Source organism: Pseudophryne corroboree, chromosome 6 (assembly GCF_028390025.1).
Source record: "Pseudophryne corroboree isolate aPseCor3 chromosome 6, aPseCor3.hap2, whole genome shotgun sequence".
Lineage (NCBI taxonomy): Eukaryota > Metazoa > Chordata > Amphibia > Anura > Myobatrachidae > Pseudophryne > Pseudophryne corroboree.
Genome location: NC_086449.1, coordinates 502,442,369 through 502,465,893, shown reverse-complemented (window position 1 = coordinate 502,465,893; position 23,525 = coordinate 502,442,369). Strand labels below are relative to the sequence as shown.

The following is a 23,525-nucleotide window of genomic DNA, read 5'->3' as shown; positions in this document are numbered from 1 at the left end:
GTCACCGTGTTCAACAGGGGAGAGTCCGGGGAGCCAGCTTCACTGCAGTGTGCTGTGGAGAAAATGGCGCTGGTTAGTGCTGGAGGATCAAGCTCCGCCCCCTCAGCAGCAGGCTTCGGTCCCGCTCAAATTTTCAATACAGGCGGGGGATTATATAATATAGGCTGCGGAGGCAGTATATATATATATATATATATATATATATATATATATATATATAATAAGAATTTACTTACCGATAATTCTATTTCTCGTAGTCCGTAGTGGATGCTGGGGACTCCGTCAGGACCATGGGGATTAGCGGCTCCGCAGGAGACAGGGCACAAAAGTAAAAGCTTTAGGATCAGGTGGTGTGCACTGGCTCCTCCCCCTATGACCCTCCTCCAAGCCTCAGTTAGGATACTGTGCCCGGACGAGCGTACACAATAAGGAAGGATTTTGAATCCCGGGTAAGACTCATACCAGCCACACCAATCACACTGTACAACCTGTGATCTGCACCCAGTTAACAGCATGATAACAGCGGAGCATCTGAAAAGATGGCTCACAACAATAATAACCCGATTTTTGTAACAATAACTATGTACAAGTATTGCAGACAATCCGCACTTGGGATGGGCGCCCAGCATCCACTACGGACTACGAGAAATAGAATTATCGGTAAGTAAATTCTTATTTTCTCTGACGTCCTAAGTGGATGCTGGGGACTCCGTCAGGACCATGGGGATTATACCAAAGCTCCCAAACGGGCGGGAGAGTGCGGATGACTCTGCAGCACCGAATGAGAGAACTCCAGGTCCTCCTCAGTCAGGGTGTGCCCCTGACCAAGTATCAGCTCGGCAAAGTTGTAAAGCCGAGACCCCTCGGGCAGCCGCCCAAGATGAGCCCACCTTCCTTGTGGAATGGGCATTTACATATTTTGGCTGTGGCAGGCCTGCCACAGAATGTGCAAGCTGAATTGTATTACACATCCAACTAGCAATCGTCTGCTTAGAAGCAAGAGCACCCAGTTTTTTGGGTGCATACAGGATAACAGCAAGTCAGTTTTCCTGACTCCAGCCGTCCTGGAAACTATATTTTCAGGGCCCTGACAACATCTCGCAACTTGGAGTCCTCCAAGTCCCTAGTAGCCGCAGGTACCACAATAAGCTGGTTCGGGTGAAACACTGACACCATCTTAGGGAGAAACTGGGGATGAGTCCGCAGCTCTGCCCTGTCCGAATGGACAATCAGATATGGGCTTTTTTGAGACAAACGCCGCCAATTCTGACACTCGCCTGGCCGAGGCCAGGGCCAACAGCATGGTCACTTTCCCTGTGAGATATTTCAAATCCACAGATTTGAGCGGTTTTAACCAATGTGATTTTAGGAATCCAAGAACTACGTTGAGATCCCACAGTGCCACTGGAGGCACAAAAGGGGGTTGTATATGCAGTACTCCCTTGACAAACTTCTGGACTTCAGGAACTGAAGCCAATTCTTTCTGGAAGAAAATCGACAGGGCCGAAATTTGAACCTTAATGGACCCCAATTTGAGGCCCATAGACACTCCTGTTTGCAGGAAATGCAGGAAACGACCGAGTTGAAATTTCTTCATGGGGCCTTCCTGGCCTCACACCACGCAACATATTTTCGCCACATGTGGTGATAATGTTGTGCGGTCACCTCCTTCCTGGCTTTGACCAGGGTAGGAATGACCTCTTCCGGAATGCCTTTTTCCCTTAGGATCCGGCGTTCAACCGCCATGCCGTCAAACGCAGCCGCGGTAAGTCTTGGAACAGACATGGTACTTGCTGAAGCAAGTCCCTTCTTAGCGGCAGAGGCCATGAGTCCTCTGTGAGCATCTCTTGAAGTTCCGGGTACCAAGTCCTTCTTGGCCAATCCGGAGCCACGAGTATAGTTCTTACTCCTCTACGTCTTATAATTCTCAATACCTTGGGTATGAGAAGCAGAGGAGGGAAGACATACACCGACTGGTACACCCACGGTGTTACCAGAACGTCCACAGCTATTGCCTGAGGGTCTTTTGACCTGGCGCAATACTTGTCCAGTTTTTTGTTCAGGCGGGACGCCATCATGTCCACCTTTGGTCTTTTCCAACGGTTCACAATCATGTGGAAGACTTCCCGATGAAGTCCCCACTCTCCCGGGTGGAGGTTGTGCCTGCTGAGGAAGTCTGCTTCCCAGTTGTCCACTCCCGGAATGAACACTGCTGACAGTGCTATCACATGATTTTCCGCCCAGCGAAAAATCCTTGCAGTTTCTGCCATTGCCCTCCTGCTTCTTGTGCCGCCCTGTCTGTTTACGTGGGCGACTGCCGTGATGTTGTCCCACTGGATCAATACCGGCTGACCTTGAAGCAGAGGTCTTGCTAAGCATAGAGCATTGTAAATTGCCCTTAGCTCCAGTATATTTATGTGGAGAAAAATCTCCAGACTTGATCACACTCCCTGGAAATTTTTTCCCTGTGTGACTGCTCCCCAGCCTCTCAGGCTGGCCTCCGTGGTCACCAGCATCCAATCCTGAATGCCGAATCTGCGGCCCTCTAGAAGATGAGCACTCTGTAACCACCACAGGAGAGACACCCTTGTCCTTGGAGATAGGGGTTATCCGCTGATGCATCTGAAAATGCGATCCGGACCATTTGTCCAGCAGATCCCACTGAAAAGTTCTTGCGTGGAATCTGCCGAATGGAATCGCTTCGTAATAAGCCACCATTTTTCCCAGGACTCTTGTGCAATGATGCACTGACACTTTTCCTGGTTTTAGGAGGTTCCTGACTAGCTCGGATAACTCCCTGCCTTTCTCCTCCGGGAGAAACACCTTTTTCTGGACTGTGTCCAGAACCATCCCTAGGAACAGCAGACGTGTCGTCGGAAACGGCTGCGATTTTGGATATTTAGAATCCACCCGTGCTGTCGTAGAACTACTTGAGATAGTGCTACTCCGACTTCCAACTGTTCTCTGGACCTTGCCCTTATCAGGAGATCGTCCAAGTAAGGGATAATTAAGACGCCTTTTCTTTGAAGAAGAATCATCATTTCGGCCATTACCTTGGTAAAGACCCGGGGTGCCGTGGACAATCCAACGGCAGCGTCTGAAACGGATAGTGACAGTTCCGTACCACGAACCTGAGGTACCCTTGGTGAGAAGGGCAATTTGGGACATGGAGGTAAGCATCCTTGATGTCCAGGGACACCATATAGTCCCCTTCCTGGTTCGCTATCACTGCTCTGAGTGACTCCATCTTGATTTGAACCTTTGTATGTAAGTGTTCAAAGATTTCCCATTTAGAATAGGTCTCACCGAGCCGTCTGGCTTCAGTACCACAATATAGTGTGGAATAATACCCCTTTCCTTGTTGTAGGAGGGGTACTTTGATTATCACCTGCTGGGAATACAGCTTGTGAATTGTTTCCAATACTGCCTCCCTGTCGGAGGAAGACGTTGGTAAAGCAGACATCAGTAGCCTGCGAGGGGGAGACGTCTCGAATTTCCAGTCTGTACCCCTGGGATACTACTTGTAGGATCCAGGGGTCCACTTGCGAGTGAGCCCACTACGCGCTGAAACTCTTGAGACGACCCCCCACCGCACTTGAGTCCGCTTGTACGGCCCCAGCGTCATGCTGAGGACTTGGCAGAAGCTGTGGAGGGCTTCTGTTCCTGGGAATGGGCTGCCTGCTGCAGTCTTCTTCCCTTTCCTCTATCCCTGGGCAGATATGACTGGCCTTTTGCCCGCTTGCCCTTATGGGGACGAAAGGACTGAGGCTGAAAAGACGGTGTCTTTTTCTGCTGAGATGTGATTTGGGGTAAAAAAGGTGGATTTTCCAGCTGTTGCCGAGGCCACCAGGTCCGATGGACCGACCCCAAATAACTCCTCCCCTTTATACGGCAATACTTCCATGTGCCGTTTGGAATCTGCATCAACTGACCACTGTCGTGTCCATAAACATCTTCTGGCAGATATGGACATCGCACTTACTCTTGATGCCAGAGTGCAAATATCCCTCTGTGCATCTCGCATATATAGAAATGCATCCTTTAAATGCTCTATAGTCAATAAAATACTGTCCCTGTCAAGGGTATCAATATTTTCAGTCAGGGAATCCGACCAAGCCACCCCAGCGCTGCACATCCAGGCTGAGGCGATCGCTGGTCGCAGTATAACACCAGTATGTGTGTATATACCTTTTTAGGATATTTTCCAGCCTCTCAGCAGGCTCCTTGAGGGCGGCCCTATCTGGAGACGGTACCGCCACTTGTTTTGATAAGCGTGTGAGCGCCTTATCCACCCTAAAGGGTGTTTCCCAACGCGCCCTAACTTCTGGCGGGAAAGGGTATACCGCCAATAATTTTCTATCGGGGGAAACCCACGCATCATCACACACTTCATTTAATTTATCTGATTCAGGAAAAAATAAGATTTTACTTACCGATAAATCTATTTCTCGTAGTCCGTAGTGGATGCTGGGGACTCCGTCAGGACCATGGGGAATAGCGGCTCCGCAGGAGACAGGGCACAAAAATAAAGCTTTAGGATCAGGTGGTGTGCACTGGCTCCTCCCCCTATGACCCTCCTCCAAGCCTCAGTTAGGATACTGTGCCCGGACGAGCGTACACAATAAGGAAGGATATTGAATCCCGGGTAAGACTCATACCAGCCACACCAATCACACCGTACAACTTGTGATCTGAACCCAGTTAACAGTATGACAAACGTAGGAGCCTCTGAACAGACGGCTCACAACAATAACAACCCGATTTTTTTGTAACAATAACTATGTACAAGTATTGCAGACAATCCGCACTTGGGATGGGCGCCCAGCATCCACTACGGACTACGAGAAATAGATTTATCGGTAAGTAAAATCTTATTTTCTCTGACGTCCTAAGTGGATGCTGGGGACTCCGTCAGGACCATGGGGATTATACCAAAGCTCCCAAACGGGCGGGAGAGTGCGGATGACTCTGCAGCACCGAATGAGAGAACTCCAGGTCCTCTTAAGCCAGGGTATCAAATTTGTAGAATTTTACAAACGTGTTCTCCCCCGACCACGTAGCTGCTCGGCAGAGTTGTAATGCCGAGACCCCCCGGGCAGCCGCCCAGGATGAGCCCACTTTCCTTGTGGAATGGGCCTTGACAGATTTTGGTTGTGGCAAGCCTGCCACAGAATGTGCAAGTTGAATTGTGCTACAAATCCAACGAGCAATCGTCTGCTTAGAAGCAGGAGCACCCAGCTTGTTGGGTGCATACAATATAAACAGCGAGTCAGACTTTCTGACTCCAGCCGTTCTTGAAATATATATTTTCAATGCCCGGACCACGTCCAACAACTTGGAATCCTCCAAATCGTTAGTAGCCGCAGGCACCACAATAGGCTGGTTCAGGTGAAACGCTGACACCACCTTAGGCAGAAAATGAGGACGCGTCCGCAGTTCTGCCCTGTCCGAATGGAAAATCAGATATGGGCTCTTATATGATAAAGCCGCTAATTCTGATACTCTCCTGGCTGAAGCCAGGGCCAGTAGCATGGTTACTTTCCATGTAAGATATTTCAACTCCACCGATTTGAGTGGCTCAAACCAATGGGATTTGAGAAAATCCAAAACTACATTAAGATCCCACGGTGCCACTGGGGGCACAAACGGGGGCTGTATATGTAGTACTCCTTTTACAAAAGTCTGGACTTCAGGAACTGAAGCCAATTCTTTCTGGAAGAAAATCGACAGGGCCGAAATTTGAACCTTAATGGACCCCAATTTGAGGCCCATAGAAAATCCTGTTTGCAGGAAATGTAGGAATCGACCCAGTTGAAATTCCTCCGTGGGGGCCTTCCTGGCCTCACACCACGCAACATATTTTCTCCAAATGCGGTGATAATGTTGTGCAGTCACCTCCTTCCTGGCTTTTACCAGTGTAGGAATGACCTCTTCCGGAATGCCTTTTTCCCTTAGAATTCGGCGTTCAACCGCCATGCCGTCAAACGCAGCCGCGGTAAGTCTTGGAATAGACACGGTCCCTGCTGAAGCAGGTCCCGTCTTAGAGGTAGAGGCCACGGATCCTCCGTGAGCATCTCTTGAAGTTCCGGGTACCAAGTTCTTCTTGGCCAATCCGGAGCCACGAGTATCGTTCTTACTCCCCTTTGCCGTATAATTCTCAGTACTTTTGGTATGAGAGGCAGAGGAGGGAACACATACACTGACTGGAACACCCACGGTGTTACCAGAGCGTCCACAGCTATTGCCTGAGGGTCTCTTGACCTGGCGCAATACCTGTCCAGTTTTTTGTTGAGGCGGGACGCCATCATATCCACCCTTGGTTTTTCCCAACGGTTCACAATCATGTGGAAGACTTCTGGATGAAGTCCCCACTCTCCCGGGTGTAGATCGTGTCTGCTGAGGAAGTCTGCTTCCCAGTTGTCCACTCCCGGAATGAACACTGCTGACAGTGCTATCACATGATCTTCCGCCCAGCGAAGAATCCTTGCAGCTTCTGCCATTGCTGTCCTGCTTCTTGTGCCGCCCTGTCTGTTTACGTGGGCGACTGCCGTGATGTTGTCCGACTGGATCAACACCGGCTGACCCTGAAGCAGGGGTTTTGCCAGACTTAGAGCATTGTAAATCGCTCTTAGCTCCAGTATATTTATGTGAAAAGACATCTCCAGGCTTGACCATACTCCCTGGAAGTTTCATCCCTGTGTGACCGCTCCCCAGCCTCTCAGACTGGCATCCGTGGTCACCAGGACCCAGTCCTGTATGCCGAATCTGCGGCCCTCTAACAGATGAGCACTCTGCAACCACCACAGAAGAGACACCCTTGTCCGTGGTGATAAGGTTATCCGCTGGTGCATCTGCAGATGCGATCCGGACCATTTGTCCAACAGATCCCACTGAAAAGTTCGTGCGTGGAATCTGCCGAATGGAATCGCTTCGTAAGAAGCCACCATCTTTCCCAGGACTCTTGTGCATTGATGCACAGACACTTTTCCTGGTTTTAGGAGGTTCCTGACAAGTTTGGATAACTCCTTGGCTTTCTCCTCCGGAAGAAACACCTTTTTCTGAACCGTGTCCAGAATCATTCCCAGGAACAGCAGACGTGTTGTCGGTGTCAACTGAGATTTTGGAAAATTCAGAATCCACCCGTGTTGTTGCAGCACTAATTGGGTTAGTGCTACTCCGTCCTCCAGCTGTTCTCTGGACCTTGCCCTTATCAGGAGATCGTCCAAGTAAGGGATAATTAATACGCCTCTTCTTCGAAGAAGAATCATCATTTCGGCCATTACCTTGGTAAAGACCCGAGGTGCCGTGGACAATCCAAACGGCAGCGTCTGAAACTGATAATGACAGTTTTGCACCACGAACCTGAGGTACCCTTAATGTGAAGGGCAAATTGGGACATGCAGGTAAGCATCCTTTATGTCCAGGGACACCATAAAGTCCCCTTCTTCCAGATTCGCTATCACTGCTCTGAGTGACTCCATCTTGAATTTGAATTTCTGTATGTACAGGTTCAAAGATTTCAGATTTAGAATAGGTCTTACCGAGCCGTCCGGCTTCGGTACCACAAATAGCGTGGAGTAATACCCTTTTCCTTGTTGTAGGAGGGGTACCTTGACTATCACCTGCTGAGAAAACAGCTTGTGAATGGCTTCCAATACCGTGGCCCTGTCTGAGGGAGACGTTGGCAAAGCAGACTTTAGGAACCGGCGAGGGGGAGACTTCTCGAATTCCAACCTGTAACCCTGAGATACTACCTGCAGGATCCAGGGGTCCACCTGTGAGCAAGCCCACTGTGCGCTGAAATTCTTGAGTCGACCCCCCACCGCTCCTGAGTCCGCTTGTAAAGCCCCAGCGTCATGCTGAGGGCTTTGCAGAACCCTGGGAGGGCTTCTGTTCCTGGGCAGGGGCTGCTTGCTGTCCTCTCTTACCCCTTCCTCTGCCCCGGGGCAGATATGACTGTCCTTTTGCCCGCTTGTTCTTAAAGGACCGAAAGGACTGCGGCTGAAAAGACGGTGTCTTTTTCTGTTGGGAGGGGGTCTGAGGTAAAAAGGTGGATTTTCCGGCAGTTGCCGTGGCCACCAGATCCGATAGACCGACGCCAAATAATTCCTCCCCTTTATACGGCAATACTTCCATATGTCGTTTAGAATCCGCATCACCTGACCACTGTCGCGTCCATAAACATCTTCTGGCAGATATGGACATCGCATTTACTCTCGATGCCAGAGTGCAAATATCCCTCTGAGCATCTCGCATATAAAGAAAAGCATCCTTTAATTGCTCTATAGTCAATAAAATACTGTCCCTATCCAGGGTATCAATATTTTCAGTCAGGGAATCCGACCAGACCACCCCAGCACTGCACATCCAGGCTGAGGCGATGGCTGGTCGCAGTATAACACCAGTATGTGTGTATATACTTTTTAGGGTAGTTTCCAGCCTCCTATCAGCTGGATCCTTGAGGGCGGCCGTATCAGGAGACGGTAACGCCACTTGTTTTGATAAGCGTGTGAGCGCCTTATCCACCCTAGGGGGTGTTTCCCAGCGCGCCCTAACCTCTGGCGGGAAAGGGTATAATGCCAATAACTTTTTTGAAATTAGCACTTTTCTATCTGGGTTAACCCACGCTTCATCACATACATCATTCAATTCCTCTGATTCAGGAAAAACTACAGGTAGTTTTTTCACCCCCCACATAATACCCCTTTTTGTGGTACTTGCAGTATCAGAGATATGCAAAGCCTCCTTCATTGCCGTGATCATATAACGTGTGGCCCTACTTGAAAATACGTTTGTTTCTTCACCGTCGACACTAGATTCAGTGTCCGTGTCTGGGTCTGTGTCGACCGACTGAGGTAAAGGGCGTTTTACAGCCCCTGACGGTGTCTGAGACGCCTGGGCAGGTACCAACTGGTTTTCCGGCCGTCTCATGTCGTCAACTGATTTTTGTAATGTGCTGACATTATCACGTAATTCCATAAACAAAGCCATCCATTCCGGTGTCGACTCCCTGGGGGGTGACATCACCATTATCGGCAATTGCTCTGCCTCCACACCAACATCGTCCTCATACATGTCGACACACACGTACCGACACACAGCAGACACACAGGGAATGCTCTTATCGAAGACAGGACCCCACTAGCCCTTTGGGGAGACAGAGGGAGAGTTTGCCAGCACACACCCAAGCGCTATAATATATATGGGAACAACCTTATATAAGTGTTGTATCCTTATAGCAGCTTAAATATATAAAATATCGCCCAAAAAAGTGCCCCCCCTCTCTGTTTTACCCTGTTTCTGTAGTGCAGTGCAGGGGAGAGTCCTGGGAGCCTTCCTCACAGCGGAGCTGAGCAGGAAAATGGCGCTGTGTGCTGAGGAGAATAAGCCCCGCCCCCTATTCCGGCGGGCTTTTCTCCCGGAGTTTGAGATATCTGGCATGGGTTTAATACATCCATATAGCCTCAAGGGCTATATGTGATGTATTTTTTAGCCATAAAAGGTATTATACATTGCTGCCCAGGGCGCCCCCAGCAGCGCCCTGCACCCTCCGTGACCTATGGTGTGAAGTGTGTGACAACAATGGCGCACAGCTGCAGTGCTGTGCGCTACCTTCATGAAGACTGAAAAGCCTTCTGCCGCCGGTTTCTGGACCTTCAATCTTCAGCATCTGCAAGGGGGGTCGGCGGCGCGGCTCCGGGACGAACCCCAGGGTGAGACCTGTGTTCCGACTCCCTCTGGAGCTAATGGTGTCCAGTAGCCTAAGAAGCCAATCCATCCTGCACGCAGGTGAGTTGAACTTCTCTCCCCTAAGTCCCTCGATGCAGTGAGCCTGTTGCCAGCAGGACTCACTGAACATAAAAAACCTAAAAACTTTTTCTAAGCAGCTCCTTAAGAGAGCCACCTAGATTGCACCCTGCTCGGACGGGCACAAAAACCTAACTGAGGCTTGGAGGAGGGTCATAGGGGGAGGAGCCAGTGCACACCACCTGATCCTAAAGCTTTATTTTTGTGCCCTGTCTCCTGCGGAGCCGCTATTCCCCATGGTCCTGACGGAGTCCCCAGCATCCACTTAGGACGTCAGAGAAACTACAGGTAGTTTTTTCACACCCCACATAATACCCTTCTTGTGGTACTTGTAGTATCAGAAATATGTAACACCTCCTTCATTGCCCTTAACATGTAACGTGTGGCCCTAAAGGAAAATACGTTTGTTTCTTCACCGTCGACACTGGAGTCAGTGTCCGTGTCTGTGTCGACCGACTGAGGTAAATGAGCGTTTTACAGCCCCTGACGGTGTTTGAGACGCCTGGACAGGTACTAATTTGTTTGCCGGCCGTCTCATGTCGTCAACCGACCTTGCAGCGTGTTGACATTATCACGTAATTCCTTAAATAAGCCATCCATTCCGGTGTCGACTCCCTAGAGAGTGACATCACCATTTCAGGCAATTGCTCCGCCTCCTCACCAACATCGTCCTCATACATGTCGACACACACGTACCGACACACAGCACACACACAGGGAATGCTCTGATAGAGGACAGGACCCCACTAGCCCTTTGGGGAGACAGAGGGAGAGTTTGCCAGCACACACCAAAAACGCTATAATTATACAGGGACAACCTTTATATAAGTGTTTTTCCCTTATAGCATTTTAATATATATATACATATCGCCAAATAAGTGCCCCCCCTCTCTGTTTTAACCCTGTTTCTGTAGTGCAGTGCAGGGGAGAGCCTGGGAGCCTTCCCACCAGCATTTCCGTGAGGGAAAATGGCGCTGTGTGCTGAGGAGAATAGGCCCCGCCCCCTTTTCGGCGGCTTCTTCTCCCGTTTTTCTGAGACCTGGCAGGGGTTAAATACATCCATATAGCCCCCAGGGGCTATATGTGATGTATTTTTAGCCAGAATAAGGTACTATCATTGCTGCCCAGGGCGCCCCCCCCCCCAGCGCCCTGCACCCTCAGTGACCGCTGCTATGAAGTGTGCTGACAACAATGGCGCACAGCTGCAGTGCTGTGCGCTACCTTATGAAGACTGAAGAGTCTTCTGCCGCCGTTTCTGGACCTTCACTTTTCGGCATCTGCAAGGGGGGTCGGCGGCGCGGCTCCGGGACGAACCCCAGGGTGAGACCTGTGTTCCGACTCCCTCTGGAGCTAATGGTGTCCAGTAGCCTAAGAAGCCAATCCATCCTGCACGCAGGTGAGTTCACTTCTCTCCCCTAAGTCCCTCGTAGCAGTGAGCCTGTTGCCAGCAGGACTCACTGAAAATAAAAAACCTAACAAACTTTTACTCTAAGCAGCTCTTTAGGAGAGCCACCTAGATTGCACCCTTCTCGGCCGGGCACAAAAATCTAACTGAGGCTTGGAGGAGGGTCATAGGGGGAGGAGCCAGTGCACACCACCTGATCCTAAAGCTTTTACTTTTGTGCCCTGTCTCCTGCGGAGCCGCTAATCCCCAAGGTCCTGACGGAGTCCCCAGCATCCACTTAGGACGTCAGAGAAATATATATAATATATATATATATATATATATATATATATATATATATATATATATATATATATATATATATATATATAAAAATAGCATGGGTCCGGCACTCCACGATGTTATTCCATTAATGCATCGGTGCCCTCACATGTACAGCATGTACAGACACATATTTACCCAGGTGCGGCACTCGATGTCTCACAAAACAGTCAAGAGATAATTTGCTGGTCAAACAACGTTTCAATGCTCGTAAGCACTATCGTCAGCACTGACGATAGTGCTTACGAGCATTGAAACGTTGTTTGACCAGCAAATTATCTCTTGACTGTTTTGTGAGACATCGAGTGCCGCACCTGGGTAAATATATATATATATATATATATATATATATATATATATATATATATATATATATGTGTGAGCCAGTCCCTAGAGATTTATTATTGCTGCCCAGGGTGCCCCCCCCTGCGCCCTGCACCCTTCAGTGCCCGCTGTGTGTTGTGTGTGAGAACAATGGCGCGCAGTGTTACCACTGCTCGTTACCTCAGAGAAGATCTGAAGTCTTCTGCCGCCTTTGAAGTCTTCTTTCTTCTTATACTCACCGGGCTTCTATCTTCCGGCTCTGTGAGGAGGACGGCGGCGCGACTGCGGGACTAACCTGCGTTCCGACCCTCTGGAGCTAATGGTGTCCAGTAGCCTAAAAAGCAGAGTCTATCATTTAAGTATGTCTGCTTCTCTCTCCTCAGTCCCACGATGCAGGGAGCCTGTTGCCAGCAATGCTCCCTGAAAATAAAAAAGCTAACAAAATTATTTTTCAGAGAAACTCAGGAGAGCTCCCCTGTAGTGCACCCAGTCTCCTCTGGGCACAGGATCTAACTGAGGTCTGGAGGAGGGGCATAGAGGGAGGAGCCAGTGCACACCCATCTAAAGTTCTTTGTAGTGCCCATGTCTCCTGCGGAGCCCGTCTATACCCCATGGTCCTTACGGAGTCCCCAGCATCCTCTAGGACGTAAGAGAAATCTCAAAATAACTTTTTTCACATTGTCATTATGGGGTATTGTGTGTACAATTTTGTGGTTAACATTAATTTATTCCATTTTGGAATAAGGCTGCAACATAAAATGTGGAAAAAGTGAAGCGCTGTGCATACTTTCTGGATGCACTGTACACCTCAATGGTACAGTTCAAAGCACAGAACCAGAAATATCACAGGATAAGACTGACACCAATTTGAACTTTAGTTATTCTGGCACAAAATGTAAAGAATTTTTGTGCAGCAACACTGACAACGTCATGACACCAACAATGTGTGTAGAGAAAATAATAAAACCTTCATTCAGAGCAGTTGCTTCAAGAGACCAGTTAATGGTTTGTTACAGTTGCAACTCCTTCACTGTCTCAATAGCTTCCTGTTTATGTCTAACATTATCTGAAGACACTAACCCTGTCACATGGGCAGCACAGTTGGTGTAATGCAGGGGTGGCCAGACTTTTGGAGTCAGTGATCTACTTTGAAAGCTGAAAAGCTTTTGTGATCTACCTAGGCTGGATAATTGTGCGCCTGCCAAAAAGGGGCGTGGCCTTGCTGTACAGGGTGTATTGACTGTCTCGCACGAACCTACACATTGGCCCCCACAGGCAAAAACCTCAAACACATATGCCCCCACAGTGCCAGATACACCCCCCCCCCACAGTGCCAGATACACATATGCCCCCACAATGCCATCTGCCCACACTAACATTACTTTATATTACGCTGACTGGCTTGAGTGCGTCCCCTCTGGCTGGCTCCCCGCTGTTGCTGTCCTTCTGCCGCCGGCGCTGACTGGATCAAACCAGATCCAGCAGGCGCACAGGCTTCTCACATCGCGTTCCCAATCATGCATTGCGCAGCTGATGTCATGACGTCACCCGCGCAATGCATCACTGGGAACGCTCCGGAATCAGAGAGGCAGCAAGTCACACTTGGATCGCGATCTACCGGCGAGAGCTCCTAGATCGCGATCAACGTTTTGGCCGCCTCTGGTGTAATGGTTACTGCCTCACAGGTCTTGGGTTTGATTGTCACCAAAGCACTAACCGTGTCGAGTATGCATGTTCTCCATATAGTGTGTGGGTACTCCTGCTTCCTCCCTTAATCCAAAAACATACTGGGTAGGTTCATTTGCTTCTGGGACAACAACAAAAAAAAAACGGAAAAAATGGTATGGACTACAGACTAAGCTCTGCTGGGGCACAGATAGATGTTTATGGGGTAATATTCTCTGTAAAGCGCTGTAGTATGTGTAGTCACTATATAAATAACTTAATAAATAAATATTGCAGTCATGTCCTCACTAACGACACTAGAGGGCAGTGACTACCTAGCAAAAATACATGTTACTCTTCTGAAATAATCTGTGCTGCTGTTACCGATCTGAAAATCTGCTACTGTTTGCTGCCATCTGTAAAACTGGATACACTGTACAAGAGACAAAAAGCCAGTATAGTACATCTTAAAAATAAACATTACATTACAATAGAACAGTTAAAAGAAAAAAAAGAATTAAAAAAAAAAACAAAAAACATTTTTTTCCCCATGACATACCTATAACACTCACTGCTACATGAAGAACTGTTCAATGTACATGATTATGGGCAGCAGAACCCAGTGAAACAGATACCCATTTACGTATTGGTGTGTCCATGTATAATTTGTTGCGTTTAGATTTGTGTAGTACCTTGCAAAAAGAAATCCAGCACAACTGTACTGTTCAATACAAACTTAAAATCAAAAAACTACTAATTTTGCTAACAATTTGTCAGCCAAAAAAAAAGGGAATACACTGCTTGCACACATTAAATATTAAGAGCCTTGTGTTTTGATATATTTAAGTTTCACACAAGTGAAAAAATTGCCCTAATGAGGATAAAATTGTCTTACCATTGGGCTCTACCTGCACACCATTGAAGTGACTGTCACATTTACAGTCTGTTAAGGAATCATTGGTCAGGCAGTCAATCTGAAGGAAAGGTACAAAAAGGAAGACTAAAGAGCATTCTACGAAAGATAGAGATAAAAATAAAGAAATGCAAATATTCGGAAAGGGTTAAGAATAGTATCAAAATGTTTGGATATCCCTGTGAGCATTGGCTCAAAAATCAGAAATTCACTCAAGTGTGCAAAAGTGGTAAACACTAAGCCCAAAAGGTCACTGTGTTGGATATGAATGCAAGCAGCGTATTTCATGATGTGCCTTCTTTAAAACATTGCTGGAAAATAAACTAAAAAATATTTCTTTACAAAACTTGTTTACATTTACATAAATATACTTTATAACACAGAAATATTACAAACAATCAGAACACACTATTAAGCTCCAAAATGGTAGAAATGATACATGCCTGGGGAATTCATGCTTAAATGTTGACTCCTTAGTATTTTGGATGACTGTAATAAGAGCTCTCCCCTCAACAATGGTACTTCCCATCCATATCCCCTTTACCCCCCCCCCCGCGCTGTTAGTTATTGTGAGTTTGTCTGTGTATTGTTTTAAATAAAACGAGAACGTTTGCTTTAAAATGTATGTTACTAAAGTGGCCGTTTCTCTGTCAACCTGTTCATTTTTTATGTTTGTTCTTAATAAAGATAAACTGCAAATAAAAAAAAATATTAACAACAACTGGGTAAAATAACTACGTAGGGACTGAGAAAGATGAACAGATTGGTATCATTCACTGGCAAAAGTCTTTATGAAATGAATAAGTAGAACTAAATATTCAAAGGAAATGCAATGCAGATACAATACATATAAACCACTTACCACTTTATTGACAGCATCTATATCACACAGATTTTCTACAAGGATCTTACAAGCTTCCTCCTTGCCCCAGTGAGCGGCTGCATGAAGGGGCGTCCAGCCATCAAAATCTTTAATATTAATATCATAACCTGCTTGAATTAAAAGCCTGTAAATAGAGCAAATAAACACATTTCAAATATCCCATAACTTTTAAAGTGAAATAAAAAAAGAACCTTAATTCATGTTATTTGTTTCTTTAAAAGACAGATTTGGGCTTTCTTGCAGTTTCTATTCTCAACTTGTTGGATGGAAGATAATACTTGCTATGGGTGTATACACATTTGCACGTGTGTATGATTGCACATATATGAGCCATTCCAATGTCACGCATGGGACATATGTACAAGAATCTATAGCTGGAATAAAGTGCCTACTTAGGAGTATTTTTTAAGTAGAAATTTTTGTTTCTCCATTATAACTAACACTATCCAAAAAAACTGTCACATACGGCACAAGCATAGTCCGGCACCATTTGCTAAAGGAAACTTCTACTTGATAATTCACCTCAACTTCAAATTAAGAGCCTGCGTCTTTTATGAAAACATATGAGAAAGAGCTACAACTAACTTGTCAACATATGTCGAAAACTCAATTGATACACAGCTACAGATTTTTTTATTTTTTTTTACAGTGTCACATATAGGACATTTTTACTCACTTTCATGGAAAGGCCAATATGTGTATTTACGGATTAATTACCTACTTTAGGTATTTCAGAGATTTTCCTAAATTACAACAGATTTAAGACTACGATATTCTCCTTGCAGTGACTGCTTGTTTATTACCTATTTAATACTTGTATCTGTGTCTCTTTGCTATATTAAAATACGCATACATACTGTACTTTACTGGCATTACTTCCAATAAGAGACAAAATATGGTAGCACATACATATCCATGAAAGTAACTATTGTAATTTTATTATTCTTTTAGGATTAATACACTTTTAGTCAATAAACTACCAGGCATTTCTGTATCAAACAAGAAAAAATTACCACTTGATCGATATTTTTTAATCAGTAAAATGACATAGGTTCTTTTTCTCAAACCATTAGAATGACTGCTGTATTTTGACTTCAAGAATATGTCCTCATATCTTTGCTGCAGTCATTCCAAACAGATCCTTTTGGCATACCAGATCGCGTGAGAATCTTCTAGAGCTGGGCGTCTTTTTGTCAAAAATTTGTCTTAGTTGCAATGCAAAGTGACTAGGACACAAGCGGAGACTATGCTCATTAATTATATCTGTGTGCGACGGAGTCTCTGAATCTATATTTGAAGTCCTACAATGTAGCAGCTGCATTTTTCTCCCCGGCACATGTTCTGTTCCTCTCCGTATACAGACTCAGTCACACACAATATAGAGTGCAAGTATCATATCAACTTAATCTGCAGTCTCCACGTGCGTCCTAGTTGCATTTTCGGCAAAATAGGATCCCTGACTTTAGCAAAGTTGCAGGGGACCTGATGGCTCACTCATACCAGGCATCTTGCGCTGCATGGTGTATTGAGGGTAGATGTAGAAGGACGCACCTGTAGGTACTTTCTTTCCTTCTAAATAAATAGCCACCTTATTTACATATAATAATCAGCATGGCCAATCCACGTGAGGTTCTCTAACCGATAAAATGGAAGACAAACCCAGTTTTTGATGTTTGAATATATGTTTGCTATACAAGCACTTTACTGCCATTATAAATATGGCCCGAGGGTGTACTCGCGGATTAACCAGAAGTGCTATTAGCAACTGTATTTTAGCACGGCCATTGGAAAGAACTGAACCGAAAATGTCACAAATTGTTGGCCACACAGCAATTATTCAATTATGTCAGTATCGGAGATCTCAGACGCCAGGTCCCATGTGCGTAAGAAATTACTTTTCTGCCATCCCTAAGTCGCCCAATAATGTACCTGTCCTCAATTATTTAAAAATTGTGATGTACATAACTGGAACCATGATCAAGTTTATGAAATACTCCAAAAATAAAAGAATGAGCAGACAAAAAGGTGACAGACATAACCAGTTGGATCTGATCAGAGTCTGAGGAAAAAAAATGCTCACACATGCGAAATGACTGTGGTAAAGACATGCACCCCCCTATTACATGGCCAAATTACCGTGACAAAGGGAATAATGCTGTCTGAGAGAAAATAAAGTTGTGGTAAACCACAATGATATAGGTGAAGTTGACTAATTCATAGTTTAGTAAACCAATAAAATGTAGTATAAGGTTTACTTAAAGATACACACAGAAAGATGGCATACTGCCATCAACACATACTTACTTTAAAACTTCAGTGTATCCTTTAGCAGCAGCTACATGAAGAGCTGTGCCACCAGATTTTGCATGCCTAACATCAATTATTTGCCCACTGTTAAGCCATTGTCTTGCATCTCGAAGCATTATCCTTTCTTCCTCTTTCCTAGCTGCTTCAACATCAATACCTATGACAGACATGAGGAAGAAGAGCATATTACAATGTGCTAGATACAGTATATTCCATGTACATTTTGCACAAGGTGTATCAGTACAGCAAAACAAGCTATCTTACTAAAGGCTAATCCAAGTTGAATAAACTGAACCAACCCACACACTCATGGAGCCTGCTTCAGTTACAAAACTTCCCATGACTCACAGCTCATAGATCTGTATTTTTACCAATACACTTGAAAAGGAGAAAAGAACACAAACATCTCAAATGCATACACGCTAGCTCTCGATTTGCTTATAGCAGAGGTTCCCAAACTGTGTGCCGTGGCTCCCTGGGGTGCCTCGGGACACTTGCAGGGGTGCCTCGGGACACTTGCAGGGGTGCCCTGGGTTGGTGGTCCAGGACCAATTCAAATTATTCATGGTAAATATAATAGGCAAAACTAGTGCTAGTAGCTTTCAATCATAAAATGTGGGGATATACAGAAGCAAATTTTATCCCTCACCACACAACTGACTCTAAGGATGACATATAAACGCGATCTACTTAATGTAATATTTCTTTCTAAATTTCTCAATAAGAAATTTTTGGCCTAGGGGTGCCGTGAAAAAAATTCTGATATTCTAGGGCGCCGTGATTCAAAAAAGTTTGGAAACCACTGGCTTATGGTATCTAGTCAATGCTAGTATTAGCATTTTACTTTGCGAGTATTGATGAGGTGACTTTAGTATCCAGTACCACACTCTTATAAGGTCTTATGATTAACGGAGATATATTTCTTTGATTTCTACATTTGCAGCGCATATATTTTCTATAGCGACACAGGTGAATGATCAGAGCGGTTAATCCACTAAAATAGAATGGTTCTTTGTGACATGATGAAATCTTTGTTCAGTCATGGCACCACTTACAAAATACTGAAGTGTTACTATAGTAAATCTTTATATAGTGCCTATTGGTTTGTTATCTGAGTGATTGTTTCATATACTGGTCCGGATTTCTAAAGATAATATTACGGAGCTCATAGCTTCATATGCCGATTCCATTATATAATAGCATAAATACAAACAGTATCACAAACCACAGCATTATGTAGGGCAATACAGATGGTACAATGGTTAGCATTACTGCTAACCATACTGGAGTGTGTATATTCTCCCCGTACTTGCGTGGGTTTCCTCTGGGTCTTCCGGTTTTCTCCCACCACCCAAAAAGTACTTAAAAGGTTAATTGGCTCCCAACACAATGAACCCAAGCGTTTTTTTGAACACTGGCAGACTAGAAGTGCCAAGTGTTTCTTATCTGTCTTCAAATTCTAGGTTTCTCAGTTTAAGCAGGCCAACCACCATCTCTACAACATTAGTGTCAAAGTGTCTGTATAAAAAAGTTCAATGTCTAACATATCAGTCACATATTTAATTGTCTTGTGTCTACTCTACTTTAAATCTAGGGGGTGAGTGAATCTTTATTTCCAATCCTCTAAGCTACTTTTTGAAATCTAAAATTAACACAACATCGGTCTATTCAAATTATGAAAATATGTGCAGCCATAGATATGAATAGTTTTATATAACTTTGCAAACAAGTGGTTAAGATATCATCACATATGCTCCAGAGTCCTGCTTTTTGTCACTTGGTTAGCACGGTTTACTGAGAGAAACTTGTGTCATTGATAGCCAGTCAATCATGGCATATTGCCCAGTTCACAGAAAGTTTAGGAGATTTCCTGGGCATGAAAAGCAAAAATTGTGGTCATAACAAGAGTAGGTATATTTCCTAGAGGGGAGTAGGGAGAAATACCTCAAAACATCACTAAGTCATCAATTAATAAAATCTGCCACACCTGCAAAAGTTTTAGGCAGGTGTGGAAAAAATGCTGTCAAGTAAGAATGCTTTCAAAAATAGAAGTGTCAATAGTTTATTTTTCTCAATTAAAGTTTAAAATGAATAAACAGAAGAGAAATATAAATCAAATATTTGGTGTGACCACCATTTGTCTTCAAAACAGCATCAATTCTTCTAGGTATACCTGCACAAAGTCAGGGAATTTGTAGCATTATATAGTGTTCACTCTAAGCTTCTTTTGCAGGGCGCTGCGCCCTGCCCCTTTTTTGAGTGACAGAATGCCGCCCTGCCCGTTTGTGCCCGCCCTGCCGCCCTGCTAAGGACTGCTCTTCTCCCCCCGCCGCGCTGTCACTTCTTTCCCCCGCCGCGCTGTCACTTCTTTCCCCTGCCGCGCTGTCACTTCTCCCCCCCGCCGCGCTGTCACTTCTCCCCCCCGCCGCGCTGTCACTTCTCCCCCCCGCCGCGCTGATAGCTCTCAGCTGAAGGCGGAGACAGGGCCAGCGTGCAGTGGGGAGGAGCAGCCAATCAGAGCCTGCGGTGTCTCCCGCCAGTCCTCCGGCATGGTTTGATTCCCCCTCACCATGGCGCTGCGCGCTGACCTGGGCTCCGCCGTCAGCATCAAGAGACCGACCCCGCTGACCCGGCACAGCGCTTTCCTCCGCAACTGTGAGTGCCGCTCTGCATCTGCCCTGTGCCCGTCCTCCCCTTCCTCCTAGTGTTCTCTCCCTGTTACAGTGTGCCTCAGTGTTCTCTCCCTGGTGCAATGTGCCTCAGTGTTCTCTCCCTGGTGCAATGTGCCTCAGTGTTCTCTCCCTGGTGCAGTGTGCCTCAGTGTTCTCTCCCTAGTGCAGTGTGCCTCAGTGTTCTCTCCCTAGTGCAGTGTGCCTCAGCGTTCTCTCCCTAGTGCAGTGTGCCTCAGTGTTCTCTCCCTAGTGCAGTGTGCCTCAGTGTTCTCTCCCTGGTGCAGTGTGCCTCAGTGCTCTACCTGCCGCAGTGTGTATAGGAGGTTCTACCTGGTGCAATGTGTATAACGTGCTCTATCTGGCGCAATATGTATAACGTGCTCTACCTGGCGCAGTGTGTATAGGAGGTTCTACCTGGTGCAATGTGTATAACGTGCTCTACCTGGTGCAATGTGTATAACGTGCTCTACCTGGCGCAATGTGTATAACGTGCTCTACCTGGCGCAATATGTATAACGTGCTCTACCTGGCGCAGTGTGTATAGGAGGTTCTACCTAGTGCAATGTGTATAACGTGCTCTATCTGGCGCAATATGTATAACGTGCTCTACCTGGCGCAGTGTGTATAGGAGGTTCTACCTAGTGCAATGTGTATAACGTGCTCTATCTGGCGCAATATGTATAACGTGCTCTACCTGGCGCAGTGTGTATAGGAGGTTCTACCTGGTGCAATGTGTATAACGTGCTCTACCTGGCGCAATATGTATAACCTGCTCTACCTGCCGCAGTGTGTATAGGAGGTTCTACCTGGTGCAATGTGTATAACGTGCTCTATCTGGCGCAATATGTATAACGTGCTCTACCTGGCGCAGTGTGTATAGGAGGTTCTACCTGGTGCAATGTGTATAAGCAGCACTATTGTGTGGTATAATGTGATTTGGTACTATTATGTGGTCACGCCCCTTCCCCACGAAACAACTCCCCTAAATTTTTGCTGCACGCCTCCGGCGCGCACTGTCCATGCTTTCACCTATAGGAATGGGAGCACCAAGCATTATAGTATGTACCTGATTTGGCCCTTCTAACTTAAAAATGTGCCCTCACGAATGAAAAATGTGCCCTCACGAATGAAAAATGTGCCCTCCCCGTGATCAGCACCCTGCCCTAAAAAAATCCTAGAGTGAACACTAATTATAGTAAGGTGAATGATTAACCAATCATACCAAACAGGTGATAATGAGCATCATTTTTATATGTAGGTTGAAACACATTAACTGAAACAGAAACAGCGGTGTAGGATGTTTAAAACTGGGTGAGGAACATCCAAACTCTGCTACAAAGGTGAAGTTGTGGAAAACTCTTTCATGTTACAAATCATAAACCATTAGCACAGTAACAAGACAAAAGGTAGTTAAACTGCATCAGCAAGTTCTTTCTCAGGCAAAAAATTTCAAAGCAGACTGGTGTTTCAAAATGTGTTGTTCATGCTCTTTTGAAGAAGCACAAAGAAACTGTCAAAGTTAAGGACCATAGACGCAGCAGTCAGCCAAGAAAACTTAGTGCGTCAGATGAAAAACATGCTTACTTCCCTTTGAAATCGGAATATGTTCAGCAGTGACATTAGCTCAGAACTGGCAGAAACCAGTGGGAACCAGGTACACCCATCTACTGTTCGGAGAAGTCTGGACAGAAGTGGTCTTCGTAGAAGAATTGTAGTCGAAAAGCCATACCTTCCACGTGCAAAATATGGCCAAGCAACTCAACTATACACAAAAACATATAAAACTGGAGGTGGGAGTTAAAATTTTAAATATTTGGCTGTAACAGAAGGCAGCTTGATTTCCAAAGGGCTGGAGAGCGGTACAATAATGAGCGTCTGTAGCAGCGACAGTGAAGCATGGTGAAGGCTCTTTGCAAGTTTGGGGCTGCATTTCAGCAACTGGAGTTATTATCCTTTATATCGCTCCACAAGGGATCCGCAGCGCTCAATTACAGAGTACCTACATAAATCAAAACAGGACAATAGTGACTTACAGTTTAAGACAATATAGGACAAGTACAGGGTAAAAAACACTGACATAAGTATCAGAGTGACAGAAAACGGGATTAGGTGCAGTCGTGGGTGGTTTAAGTAAGAGAAGGATAAGCACATGAGGGTTGGGGGCCCTGCTCATGAGAATTTGCATTCTTAAAGGGGAGGGATAGCCAGGGGTGGCACAGATGGGGTAGACCGTGAGGGTGGACCAGAGGGTTAGTATGAGATTCGGCTGGGTTTAGTGAAGAAGTGGGTCTTGAGAGCCCGTTTGAAGTTTTATAGAGAGGTGGGGAGTCTGAGGGAGAATTCCAGAGAAAGGGAACAGCACGTGAGAAATCTTGAAGGTAGGAGTGGGAGGAAGTAATCAGTCAGGATAGGTGGCATGCATTAGCGGATTAGGGATTTGGTCAGGATTAATGGTGTCCTCAATGCTGAGAAATACAGGCAGGTACTTTTCCATCATGCAATACCATCAACATGGCATCAGATTGGTTCCAAATGTATTCTACAGCAGGACAATGACCCCAAACATGCAGCCAATGGCATGAAGAACTATCTTCAGCGTAAAGAACAAAGAGTCCTAGAAGTGACGATATGGCCCCCTCAGAGCCCTGATCCCAACATTGAGTCTGTCTGGGATTACATGGAGACAGAAGGATTTGAGCAAACCTACTTCTACAGAAGATCTGTGGTTAGTTCTCCAAGATGTTTTGAACAACCTCTCTGCAGAGTTCCTTCAAAAACTGTGTGCAAGTATACCTAGAAGATCTTATGCTATTTTGAAGGCAAAGGGTAGTCACACCAAATACAGATTTGATTTAGATTTCTCTTGTTTATTCATTTTGCTAGTTGACAAAAATAAACTATTAGCACTTCTTTGTTTGAAAGCATTCTTACTTTGCATTTTTTACACACTCCAGCAATTGCAAAGTGCAACATAATATGCCGGGGTCATAAAAGTATCAATAAATAACAGTTTTCGGATAAGAAAACAAGTTTTATTTAGAGTGTTTTAAGAAATTGCTTGCTCTTGGTGCTAAAGTTTTTACTGAAAAAATGTAGACACTTTCTAGCCTTCCACAGGTGGCAGAGCAAGTGTACATGAGTATGCTATGATAAATGCTGTATTTCTTTTAAGAAAACTGTTAACAGTATTACATTTATAGTTCCAAGCCAATTAATTAATGTAATTTT

At 45.5% G+C, this 23,525-nt stretch overlaps 1 protein-coding gene across 5 annotated transcripts in view; it reads right to left on the bottom strand.

Annotated features, from left to right (window-relative positions):
- Positions 1-23,525, bottom strand: part of PPP1R12A (protein phosphatase 1 regulatory subunit 12A) — a 342,147-nt gene that overhangs the window by 201,556 nt on the left and 117,066 nt on the right. For all 5 annotated transcript variants that reach the window (XM_063927386.1, XM_063927383.1, XM_063927385.1 and 2 more), the window contains exons 4-5: positions 17,623-17,782; positions 15,298-15,442 (exon numbers count right to left, since the gene is read on the bottom strand). In XM_063927386.1, the coding sequence (XP_063783456.1) occupies positions 15,298-15,442; positions 17,623-17,782 (305 nt within the window). The remainder of the gene's footprint in view (positions 1-15,297; positions 15,443-17,622; positions 17,783-23,525) is intronic.